A 13,855-nucleotide genomic window follows, 5' to 3' on the forward strand; every position below is an offset into this window, starting at 1 on the left:
AGAATGTGTTGCATACGTAGTCAATGATTTCATATAAAAATATATTATCCATTTAGCAAAACAACTTTTACTTGATAAAATGCAACAATATAAATTTAAGGAAACCGATTTATAGCATTTTTGTGAAAATTTATAAATTCCTCATTAAATAAAGAATAAAATAATTTGGTTAAATGTAGTCAAAACTAATTCAAAAAAAGAATTTCAGAATGTGACAATCTTTCATAATGATTTCAAAGCTATTCAAATAAGGTTTTGATTAATTTAGCTACTACATGCACATTGAGACTATTTCCAAGTAGTCGGTAACGCTGCTTCATTGTTATCTTCTCAGGAAATCCTGCAACAAAGAGATGATAATGTATAACATAATCATTCAGAATATTAATTTCCAGACATTAAAGATGCATCAAGTAGCAGGAGCACAAGTGGGCATTTACACAAGATAAGATCTTCAGGTCTTCATGAAAGTTCAATTAACTAATGAGAACTGAGAGCCAAAATTTATATAATTTTACACTGTCTGCATAATGTGGTGTTACAAGATTATAAAACATATTATACTCAACACATGCACATACACACACAACGTATACAAATAACGTCTAGAGAAATCATTGCAATTCACATACTGGTGAACTTTAGAGAAATCAGTGGTTATCTTTACTTCACGATTACTTCTATTTTTCAATAACATTTTTAGATATAATATTAACTACGAATTTCACCTTTTTTAAAGTGTGTAATTCAGTACTTTTAGTATAGTCAGTTTCACAACCATTACTGCTGCTAGATGCTATCAAGTCTTCACTGACCCCTGAGGCCCTTATATAAAACAGAAGGAAGGATTGTCCTCCTGGGCCATCTCCAGATTCTTGGGTTATTTGCACCCATTGGTAAAACAACTGTGTTAATCAACTGCACTCAGGATTTCCTCCATTTTTGCTGACCCTCTACTTTTACCAGCCATGACATCCTTTTCTAGCAGCTGATCATTCCTGATGATGTGTCCAATACAAGCAAGACAAAGTCTCACCATTCACCTTCCTAAAGTTGTATTTCTTCTGGCAATCTACAGTATATATTCAACCATAATAATACCTAATTCCAGATAATCTGTATCAGTCTAAAACAAATCCTTTTCCCCTTATCAGTCATTCACATTTTCCCCTTCCCCTACCTCCCACCTCCCTATTCCTGAGAATCACTAATCTACTTACTGTTTCTATGCATTTGTCTCTTCTGGACATTTCACACAAAACAGAATTATGTAATAAATAGGTGATCTTTTGTGTGCAGCTTCTTTCACTTATAATAGTTTTAAAGTTCATCCGTATTGTAGCATGTGCCAATACTTTAGTCCTTTCTGTGCCCAAATAATATCCCAATGTATTTAGTGCGCTACATTTAGTTTTTCCATGCACTGCTGATGAGCAGTTGGACTGTTTCTACTTTTTGGCTATCATGAATAAGGCTATTGTAATCATCTATATATAAGGTTTAGTGTGGATATGTTTTCAATTCTCTTGAGTATACACCAAGAAGTAGAATTGCTGGTTCATATAACCTGCTATGTTGTTGTTGTTGTTATGTGCCATCGAGTCGGTTCCGACCCATAGCGACCCTGTATAGGGTTTCCGAGGGTGTAAATCTTTCCGGGAGTAGAAAGCCTCATCTTTCTCCCGCGGAGCAGCTGGTAGTTTCGAACCGCTGACCTTAAGGTTCGCAGCCCGATTCGTAACCACTACGCTACCAGAGCTCCTTATAACCTGCTATAGTACTATAGAATAAGCACAGGACTGCTAACCACAAGGTTAGTGGTTCAAACTCACTAGTCACTCCTAAGAAACCCTATTCAGGGTTGCTATGAGTCAGAATCAACTCAATGGACACTTAACAACAAAAATAATAACTCTATGTTGCTCCTTTGAGGAACTGCCACACTATATTTCAAACCAGCTGTGCCATTTTACATTTCTACCAGAACTGCATGAGGGTTCCAATTTCTCCACATCCTCAGCAACACAAGTTATTTATTTATAATAGCCATCCTAATGGATGTGAAGTGGGAACTTATTCTGGGTTTTGATTTGCATTTGTCCTGGTGTGACACTGTAGGATAAACACTGGACTGCTAACAGCAAAGTTGGTGGCTCAAACCCGCCAGTCACTCCTTGGGAACCCTCTACAGCGTTATTATGAATTGGACACTTAACAACTTAACAACAATAACTGATGATATTAAGCATCTTTTCATAGGCACATTGGTCATTTGTATATCTCCTTTAGAAAAATGTGTTTTCAATTCCTTTGCCCATTTTTAAATTGAATCATTTGTTCTTTTTTAGTGTTGAGTTATGAGAGTTCTGTATACAAGTCCCTCACAGCAGATTTTTATGCTCTGCTTCCACATTGGGCTTCTATTTGCTACACTGGCTTCTTAAACCAAAATAAACCAAAATGACATTTGCTGTAACATTGAAGTTTCAGCATAAAAAATGAGCCATGCATAAGACTGTAAGGTATGGTAGTTACAATGTCAGGAATTCACATTCAGTACCTTTTGGCATGGAGTCCTGGTGTGGCTCTGTGGGTTAACATACTGGGATGCAAAGTCAGTTTGAACCACAAGGTTGGTGGTTCAAGCTCACCAGCCACTCCTTGGAAACCCTATACAGGATTGCTATGGGTTGGAACCAACTTGACTGCCCTTAACAGCAACAACAAACAACAACTTTCTGGCATACCAATTAAATAAAAGAAAATTTTGTTGTTGTTGTTAAGTGCCGTGGAGTCGGTTCTGACTCATAGCGACCCTGCACAGGGTTTCGGAGGCTGTAAATCTTTACGGGCAGCAGAACGCCTCATCTTTCTCCTATGGAACCGTTGGCAGTTTCGAACTGCTGACCTTGAGGTTCACAGCCCAATTCGTAACCACTACACTACCAGAGCTCCTTAAATAGGAATAATTGTTGTTAATGTCGTCACGCCGGTTCCGACTCATGGCAACCCCATATAGGATTTCTGGAGCAGCTGGTGAATTTGAACCGCCCACCCTGTGGTTCACAGTTCAGTGCTGATCCTACAGTGCCACACCAGGAGTCCGAATAGTACTAATAGAATAAAGGAAATAATTTTAAAATGTTAGCAATATCAAGGTTTCACAAACTTGTAAGAATCAGAAGATAAAGGTGATTGTAATAAAGTTGCTTCGTCAACACTATATTTACTGCAATAAAATAAGTGATTGCTATGATAAAGCTGTATTTATAATAAATATGATCATTGGTTGCTCTTGTAAAGGAAATGTCTTAGGCAAGCATATTACTCAATGTTATCTAAAAAATGGTTCAGTCCAAAGTAGTCAGAGTTCAAATGTTCAGTATATTCCAGGGATATTCTTCTTCAATATTATAATAATACTACAAAAGAAAGGTTTAAAAACAAACAAGTCAGACTTGTGAAAATTATATGGTCATGTTGAAATTTACATTAGTAATTACAAAAAATTTTAAGTTAAAGGTGATTTTTAAAGACTTAAATACATTTAAAATAACAACAATAATTATCCACAAATACAAAGAAACAGAATTAACATGATCAAGACAGTAGCTTTCATCAAACAAATATGGACTGTTGTTGTTACGTGCTGTCAAGTTGGTTCCGACCCATAGCAACCTTGTATAGGGTTTCCGAGGAGCGACTGGTGAGTTTGAACTGCCAACCATCTGGTTCAAACTGACTTTGCAGCCCAGCACATTAACCCACAGTACCACACCAGTACTGCAAACACGGATTGTTGTTATCGTTAAGTGCCGTCGAGTTGATTCTGACCCACAGCAACCCTGTATAGGGTTTCCACCAAGGAGCAGCTGGTGAGCTTGAACTACCGACCTTGCAGTTCAATTGACTTTGCAGTCTGACACATTAGCCCACAACACCACAACAGGACTCCAAATACGGACTGTTGTTGTTTAGTGCTGTCGAGTTGGTTCTGACCCATAGTTACCCTGTATAGGGTTTCCGAGGAACAGATGGTGAGCTTGAACTGCTGACCTTGCAGTTCAAATGTCAGGACTCCTCTATTCATATATGCATACGATCGGTTACAATGAAAATCAGGATGAACTGTACAAGGGGTCAATACAAATCCATCACTGACAGTGGACAAGTGACTCGGCCAATGCCCATTTTGTATCCAGAGACAATAATGTCAAAAACACCATGATAGACGATTCAGTGAAGGGGCAAATTTTACTCTACAAATATGTCACATTTTATAAGAAATTTAACCTATACAAGCTTTCATGAGTGTTCTTAGTTTCAGTATGGGGGGTTGGTAAAGTAGAATCTCCATGAAATAGTTTTCCTCTATTCAGATGGATTTAGTGAAACAGGGTGGGGGATGATGGTGATAGGATTTTATGATTCAGTTACGAGTAATTTTCATCAGGATAAATTGTGATTGTTACAACCGTAATTGTAGAAGATGTGCAACTAAAATGGGGGAGCAGTTCATATTTCATTTCAGGACCAGAAGACCTAGGACCATCAGTAAGGACAAGCATAGCTACCCCATCTATGCACAACAGAATTTAACACTGCCTGGTCCTGTGTCATCCTCACAATTGTGGAACCCTATACAGACAGGGTTGCTATAAGCAGGAACCATCTTCACAGCTCTTAACAACAATGCTTCACATATATTCTACATACCGAACTCTGGAGGAAATCCAAGAAGATTTGCTATTTCTTTAGGAGTGAAATACCGCAGTTTAAGCATTAACAATTTTTCTATCTGTTCTCCTTCTGACAAACTGCTAAGAGACTTGTAGATATTCTCAATCTGTAAGAAAACATCCAAGATAACTGATAAAGTAGCTTATGAGATTTCTTACACTATTTTGAGACAGTTTAAAAATGATGGACATATAGTCTGTTATAATTAATGGTAGCAAAATGCACTCCACAGGGCAAAATGTGTCTATGCAATAAACTACATAACTGGCCCATAAAAGGTCATTTAAACTTTGAAAAAGAAAAACCATGCTTGATGTTGAGTAGATCATAATACCTTTAAGTACTTTTCATTTTTGATATCTCAAAAATTAACCCTTAAGAATGTAAAAAATAAACAGCAATATAGCTTGAAAGGAATATTGTGAAGATATAAAGATTTGAAAGATGTGTGAAGTCAGTTTTATAATGCTAACAAGTTATAATGATAACATTTATTATTTACAATCAATTTTGCAAAATAAAGAACGTTTCTTAAAATCATATAATACATTAAATAAATGATTTTTTTCAAATTTAGATAGCATTTGTATTTTACCAAGGGTAAAATTTGTTAATAGTAAGAGCTGTAAATTAAAGATAACATATCACACTTTAAAATTATGTAAAACTTGCTATATATCAGGTTTGTATTCAGTCATGATATCATGGAGGATTTACAACTAAAGTATTAAACGAGTGCATTGCTAAAACAAAGATTTTTCCCCCTGCTAAAAATAGTATGTCTCCCAAAGAAAGTTTCCAATATTAAGATTCTCTGTGTTTAATTTTAGAAAAGATTAAATACTGAGGTTGAATTTCCATTTACTATTTATGGAATAAAAAGAATACAGATGGTAAGAATAAGAAACCAGGATAATTAAAGCATAAAACATTTCTTGTGGAATGTCTATAGATACAGATGCCCAGTTCCTCTTAGGTGAACATATTTAAATGAACGTACTAAATATAATTACATACTAAATATAACTTTATTTAAAATGCTACTTTCAAATATTTTCATTTAAAAACTTACATAGTACCTGCACATCTTCTGAAGTTTGTAATACGGATCCTGCACCTTCTATGAAGCTTCCATAACTGAAAAATTAGCAAAGTATTATACAGCACCTAGTGTATTTGTTAATGCTAAATTTCTTAAGCATTTTTGGAGATGATCAATCAATAAAGTTACATCATTCTGAAATATTCTGATTAATACTGCATACGTATGCCGTGTAATTTAAAAATCTCTAGGTAAAAGACTACGTAAGACCTTTCTAGTCAAACTTCTCAGAAATGAAATTTGGCAGTTAATTAGTTGTGTAAGCACCATTTAACTATGCATTTCTTTGCATTAATATTAATCATCATTTTTCTAATGTTCAATACTGGAAAGTATGAACTTGCTATGACTCTGTATTCAAATGCTATCCAATTTTATAATCCCTGCCACATTAAACCAAACGTTATGGAAGTGAAAATAAACTGCTCCTATTTTTTATGATGCCTGAATCATCATTTTTTCTCATGAACTTAAAAACGTATTCACCATATAATGACAAACATGGCCCACCAACTCTGTGGTATGTTTTTACTTTTTGATACAATAGCTAGAGCTCTGTACTAAAAAGTGAACAAAAAGTATAAAACTATGGAAATGCAAGGTATTAATTATATTTATTTATCCAAACTGGCTGTGGAATCATTTTTTCCTTAAAGTTGGTAGTGATGTGCCATCAAGTCAGTTCTGACTTGAAGTAACGCTGTACAGGGTTTCCAAGGCTGTACATCAGTACAGGAACAAAAAGCCTCATCTTTCGCTTGTGGAATAGCTAGTACATTCCAACTGCAGCTCTTGTGGTTAGCAGCCCAACTCATAACCCACCACACTACCAGGGCTCATTTTATCCCTTAAAAAATAAATATTAGAGAAAAAGTTACAGTAGGAAAAATTAGTCTCTTTTAAATTGCTCTCTCATACATATCATATATATATATATATAATATATACATATATATAAATGTGTGTGCATGTGTTACTACTCACACTGAAACAGAGGTTTCTTTTATACCATCTTTATAATTGCAGAAGAATTTCAAGGTTGTTTTTTATGACAAAACTGATGCCTTCTTTTATGAGAGTCCTAAATAGATACTACTGCACTTGGCAACAAACAATAGCGGAGAGAAGTCTTTTAAGGTAATGGAAAGCAATAAACCCTTTCCCCTGGAAGTACAAAGTCAAAATGTGATAAAATCATATTGAGTCTGGTATGGTTATATCAGGGGTACAGTGTTTTATCCAAGACAGCTAGTTAGTAGGTAAGAAATGACATTTTCTTTAAAAAATCATATAACTATTTATCAGGTGAAGTTGTGTGGCATTCAACAACAAAGCAGCGACATGGATTGTTTGTAATAATTTTCTGGAAAGGCCTAATTTTCTTTCTAGATTTTTTTTAAAAAATGGGTGAAATTCAAAAGAATGCAAAGGAAGTTACTTAAATGTCTATCAATACGTAACCAGTTATAAAAATTATGATAGAAAAGTTTCCTATATATCGATATGAAATAACATCAAATATATACTTTGCAACAACAACAACAAAAAAGGTACAATATAATGTATAAAAGTGTGCTACTGTTGACTTAAAGGGAGAACAAAAAGACATATGTATATTTAAGCCTCACATATAACTCCTCTGGAAGATTATACAGTTAACTGATAGCATTGGTTGCCTGAAGGGAAGGAGACTATATGGCTGAGGAACAGAAGTGGTAGAAATCTTACAGCCTTTGTACCTTTTGAAACTTGAACCAGGAGAATATATTACTTATTCAAAAATCTGAATAAAATTCAGATACCAAAATTACTCTAATATATTCTAGTTAATTCAATTTTATTTCTTGAAATTAAAATTTAATTTCTTCTTATATATACTGATCATGAGAGAACACATAAATCTTTGAGGTTCGATGTGCCGCTTAAAAAAAAAGGGTGGTAAAGAATTAGCAATTAGCCATCTACAGTACTATATTTCCCCTGGGCAATTAAGCTCCTATGAAGGTCACCAAACAAATGAAATTGTCTTTTATGAGCACTTTTGTGGGATGTGCACATAATGTTCTGCCAGAGAGAATTTTCAATTGTGTATTCTATTGGATCATGAAGCAGGCAATTAGGGGTGAGAAAATCTATTCTAGCAGAAGCACTTCATAAAATGCTTCTTGTATTTTTCAGGGGGGAAGCACTGTAAGAACCTGGTTATTCTGGATATACCATGAACAGTCTGTTTAAAACCTACCCTTTTGTAAAGCATGTAGATCTTCTGCAAGTGGGCTTAACAATATCTAATATAAGAGCATATCGCTGCAACAACTTTGGTGGCAAAAAGTACTGATTTATGTCAATGTCATGTTCAAGAAAATCTTTTAGCATACGAACAGAGAGATCACTGTTCTGTTGATGTTTCCTGTCTATTTCTTTTGTGGTCTCAAGCTTAAAAAGTATGGTCTTTTTTCCAGAACAGTGTGTGCTGTCACCAAGGCCAATGTTTGGTTCAACTGTCTTTTCTGCATCTCCAGCATGTTTCTGGGGATTTTCAGATCCGATTTTGGGGAACTCCATCAGTACCTGGAATTATGTAAAAATACACAAATTTGTGAAAAGATTTATTAAAATTTAAAAAGCAAACTAATAATATTCAATCAATATTACACAGTAATCTCAGTTACCACAAAAAGACAGAAATTGTGGTTTGTTCATTTTTCACTTAAGTTTCTTACAGATTACTCACTGTATGGCTATAGTGTCATCAGGCTACTAATGATTTAGTATTGCTTTCTGTATTTGCTAATTAAAATAGTCAACAAAATAATAAGGACGCATTATAATTGTAAAAGAAGTTTAAAAAGCAACTTAAAACATTTCTAGAAAATCTATCTAGATTACAGTTTGCCATACTTCAGTCACTGAAAAGGAAAGTTCCCACAGTCCAAAGAAAAACAATTTTAGAAGAAGAAAGTAAAAGAAAAGCACTTTTTACACTGAAAGGTTATTTCTACTCATGAGTCCCTTCAGAAAAACTTGTTTCTATACAACCCATACTCATATATAAAGTCCTATTTTTTTAAAAGAAAAACCATTTCATGGCTTTTTAATAATGAAGTCATTATTAATCTACTTTATACATTGTTTTTGGAATTATTCACTAAGGAAAAAATAAACAACTAGTATCATGTTACAGGCAATTGAAATGATACTATTAATCTCCTGTTACTCCCTATATAATCTCTATTAGTTCTTAGTTAAGAACTTCTGATGCCTCTTAACTATGATGATGATGCACTGATTCACTGAACTCTGTTATATGCATACCTTTTGGACAAAGTATGTATTGGCTCACATAATTAGGATTCTATCTATGGCAAATGAGCTTTGTATTCTGGCTTATACTAATCAATGAAGGGACTCAATGGCACTTAACAACAATATACTAATCATTTCTGTATTTTACCCAATTAAAGCTACATAGTATTGACTTAAAAAAAAAACTGCAAATGTTATGACAAGATACTTTGAAGGCATTTTTAAGATAGTATATTGAATTTTACCAAAAGTAATCAATGGTTTCTATTGAAAAAATGGTAAATACAAAATCATGAATGATCAGTAGAGCAACTATGCAGGGAGGAGAGAATCAGCACTAATGGTAATCTTTCAATTTAAACTTATTTTCTTTTCCTAATGAAAGAAAAGCCTTTGTTTTCTGCTTTGCTTAGAGCAATGAAAGTGGCACGAGGAGAAGAAAGTGCCTTGAAGAGGGATCTAGGGCATGGTTCATTCTGTGCTGTCTACAGAACAAATATAAATCTACACAAAGTTTGTTGTTGTTGTTAAGTGCTGTCGAGTTGGTGACAACCCATAACAACCCTGTATAGGGTTTCCAAGGAGTAGCTGGTGAGCTTGAACCACTGACCTTGTGGTTCAAAACACTTTGCTGTCCAGTGCATTAGCCCACAGTGCCACACCTGGACTCCCTACACATAGTACTTTTTGAAAATAAATTAGCAAGCTATCATAGGTTTGCAAGAAATAAATGAATGATGTTAATACCTGCCCAGGGGCTTGAAACGATAATGGATCTGACTGAAGCTTTGCAACAAGGAAATAGCGCAGCCTGGAGTTCGGAATGCCAAGCTAGAAGTAAAGCACAGCAGTGAGTTCATACAGAAAATGTAAGAGATCTGCACCAACTATTTACCACTTGTGGGAAAATGTATACATGCATACATCTAGCTTCTTCCAGAGCAAGTTCTGCTATAGATTTATGGAAGAATTCTGTATAGAAAATTCTTAATCCTTTTAAACTGTTGCTCTGTGCCTTTATTTGAATGTGATAAGGACTGAATCTTTTGAATCATATGTCTTAGTCACATTCATTTTCTATTTCCCAGGTAAGAACTTACATAAACATTTTTACCCATTACTCATAACACAGGAATCACAAAACATGAAAGTCAAATATAGGCACTCTCAGTTATTTATTACCTTGTTTTGGATTCAATACATTTCAGAAGTTAAAAAGCAATAAACTCCACTGTCATCAAGTTAACCAGACTCACAGTGACCCTACAGAACAGAGCAAAACTGCTCTATAGGATTTCTGAGACTGTAAATCTTCTGTTAACTTTTTAGTATGAATTGGGTGAAGGCTTACAGAGCACATCAGTTTTCCATTCAACAATTCAAACACATTTTGTTTCACCTCACTGACTGCAATCCCCACAAAGTAATGTCACTTATTTCACTTCTTCCCTGCGTTTCCTGTTCCCCTTCCTCCTTCTTCCCTAAGCCTTCTGCACTTCACCCTTAGGTAAATGCTGCCCCTTTTGTCTCAGACTCAGCTTCCTCCCATGAGTTTGAACTGCCAATCTCGTGGTTAGTAGCCCAATGCTTAATCCACTGCACCACCAGGGTTCCTTAAAGGCAATAAATGACATATATTTAAAGACATAAGGCATACTGCCAATTGTTACAATTTCCATATCTAATTTATGATACAGATTTTTTATTTTCAGGGTAAAGGATTGTATAATATGGTAAGAAATAAAAAGAATAATGAGAAAAGAAAAAATAGTGTCACTGAATATGCACCAAATAGTTTAACACAGCCAATTACTCCAATTCTTACCCATGAAATACAAGTAAGGTTTGCATTTTAACAATACACCACAAAAAATAATTAGAAAATTGTTCTATTTCATTCTGTTTTCTATTTTGAATTCTTTTGAAGCATTTTTAAGCTACAGCACATCTGTTTGGAAATATCAAACCATAAGTTATATTAGCATTAAGCTATATAATATTTTCATAAAATATATATAAAAGAACCAATAGACAAAGTAAGACCTATGTCTCCTTTCGAAGTTTACCTAGAGTAGTATTCAAAATAGATTCATTCCATGTGTTGTATCAAATTCCCCTTAGAGGAAAAACAAGTGTTTATATTATAACTACTTATGTATATATGGGACTCTTGGTATGGTGCTGCAAGTCGGTTTGAACCACAAGGTCGGTGGTTCAAGCTCACCAACTGCTCCTCAGAAACCCTATACAGGGTCACTATGCATCAGAACCAACTCAATGGTATTTAATAACAACATGTATATATGAAGGGGCTTCAAAAAATACATGGGAAAATGAGGTCAAAAGATGATGAAGATTTTCCACAAACATTTTGAAGCCCCTTCGCATATTTTATAAAAAAACGTTTACACACACACTATATATATATTTGTGGTACCTACAGAGGTTGGAGATAATAAAAATTCTTGGTACTGAAAGCCACAGTTTTCTATTGTTTGTATAAACAGGTCTCTGAAGAGAAAGAAAAAAGAAAATCCTGAAAAGCTTCCCCTCAAAGTTGGAAATAGAGTTATTATACATAAAATATGATACATAAAACTTCATTTTACGTGAAAATTATTTGTCCAACCAGGTTGTTTAGGAAAAGAATTATCCTAAATTTCCATGAACTCTAGTGCTTGAAAAATTGCATTTAAAAAATGATACAGATAATTCCATAATACATATAAATAAAGCTGCCAAATAATTTATCCAAACTGATGGGCATTAAAACCCCTAATCCTACTGATGATAAATTTGCTAAGAGAAATGGAACTATATTTTTAATATAGTAAATCAGAGAGGGAACACTGTTACAGATATCACTTAAGTCAAAGGAGAAACGTGTTTTCTCTCCAGCTAGGCTACCATCTGAAAGAGCTTGCTTTTTTCTTTGAATTCCAGAAAATGGCATTCAGCAGGGCCAGTTCTTACTGAAAACATTCCTACGTATAAAAAAATAAACACCAATAACCCAGTCTAGAGTCAATTCCACTACTGGCCTGTCATTCTGTTATACTGTGGTGGCTTGTGTGTTGCTGTGATGTTGGAAGCTATGCCACTGGTATTTTAAATGCATGGTGTACATGTTTCAGTGGAGTTTCCAGACTAAGACAGACTAGGAAGAAGGAGTGGTAGACTGCTTCTGAATGTTTGAGGACTAAGGTGCCCCTGAAACAATTCATGGTATTTTCAGTTGCCTCACATGCATGTGACAGCTGGATAAGGAATAAGAAAGACCATGGAAGAACTGATGCATTTGAGTTATGGTGTTAGAGAAGAATATTATAAGTACCATGAACCACCAGAAAAACAAATGAATCTGTCTTGGAAGTACAGTCAGAATGTTCTTTAGAAGCCACGTTGGAAAGACTTTGTTTTGGACATGTTATCAGGAGGGACCAAGGAGCTCTGATAGCGTCATGGTTACAAATCGGGCTGCTAACCTCAAGGTCGGCAGTTGGAAACTACCGGCTCTTCCGCGGGAAAAAGATGAGGTTTTCTGTTCCCATAAAGATTTACAGGTTCGGAAACCCTGTACACAGGGTCGCTATGAGTAGGAATCGACTCCACGGTACATAACCACCAATCAGGAGGGACCAGTCCCTGGAGAAGGACATCATGCTTGGTAAAGTGTAGGGTCAGTGAAAAAGAAGAAGACCCCCAACAAAATGGACGGATACAGTGGCAGCAGCAATGGGCTCAAACTCAATAGTAGAGAGGATGGTGCAAGATCAGAACCAAGTGGACAGTACCTAACAACATGGAGTCAATTCCAACTTATCCCACCTACACAGGGCAGAGTTGCACTGCCCCACAGAGTGAGCAGCCCATCGCTTAACCACTGCACCACCAGGACCCTATGCTGGCCCCAAAAAGGCATCCAAAATTGAAAAACTAAAGCTCTCACTTAAATTAGTGCTCATTCCAAAAATATTCAAATATTCCAAAATCAGATAATCAGTTGAACCAAACTTTGTACTATTTTACATTATTAATTATTAGTCAAAATCATTATTAAGGAATAAAATATTACCATAGAAAATGTCAGAATGTATGTATCTATTTCTAAGATCTTTATTTTACAACAGTTCCTACTTATTAAACACTTTAAAACGTATAAACATATATAAGATAAATGTAATCTTTTACCTTGTCGAAGATACTTCGAAACCTTTGACATTTTCTAAAACAATATACTTTGGTAATTTTTGTAATCTAAAAAAAAAAAAAAATCAATAAAACAATATACAAACAACAACAACAAAAACAATATACAAAATTCCAAAGATTTCATTACTGAGAAGTTATAAAAGTGAGGAAAATCATTACTTGTGAGAAACATGAGGTAAGTACATTTTTTAATTCTCTTTTTATAAAGGAATTTTGTAAGGGATAGAAACAACTCATTTTATAAAGGAATTTCAGAAGCAATGTAGAGAGCGCATATTTTCTTCATTTTTCCCATAAGCACTATATACCAACATACCTAACAAAGCTAACATTTGATGTGTTCATTTCCATTTAAACTTATCTCAAAACATGGGTTCACACAGAGCCTCTGCATAGCACCAGGGGTTGCCATCATGCAGGGTGAAGGTGCTTAGGTTAGTTATAAGTTTCGAGACCAGGGCAAAGGCATTTGTTATCATTGGCATCATTCACATT

The 13,855-nt window shown here is 34.9% G+C and overlaps 1 protein-coding gene across 1 annotated transcript in view; it reads right to left on the reverse strand.

The window, feature by feature from the left end:
* Positions 1 to 209: 209 nt before the first annotated feature.
* Positions 210 to 13,855, reverse strand: part of TRDMT1 (tRNA aspartic acid methyltransferase 1) — a 55,857-nt gene continuing 42,211 nt past the window's right edge. The window contains exons 5-11 of the mRNA XM_006872612.1: positions 13,340 to 13,405; positions 11,590 to 11,659; positions 9,896 to 9,979; positions 8,085 to 8,413; positions 5,820 to 5,877; positions 4,717 to 4,846; positions 210 to 340 (exon numbers count right to left, since the gene is read on the reverse strand). Coding sequence (XP_006872674.1) covers positions 240 to 340; positions 4,717 to 4,846; positions 5,820 to 5,877; positions 8,085 to 8,413; positions 9,896 to 9,979; positions 11,590 to 11,659; positions 13,340 to 13,405 — 838 coding nt within the window. The 3' untranslated portion in view covers positions 210 to 239. The remainder of the gene's footprint in view (positions 341 to 4,716; positions 4,847 to 5,819; positions 5,878 to 8,084; positions 8,414 to 9,895; positions 9,980 to 11,589; positions 11,660 to 13,339; positions 13,406 to 13,855) is intronic.

This window comes from Chrysochloris asiatica, unplaced genomic scaffold (assembly GCF_000296735.1).
Source record: "Chrysochloris asiatica unplaced genomic scaffold, ChrAsi1.0 scaffold00206, whole genome shotgun sequence".
Lineage (NCBI taxonomy): Eukaryota > Metazoa > Chordata > Mammalia > Afrosoricida > Chrysochloridae > Chrysochloris > Chrysochloris asiatica.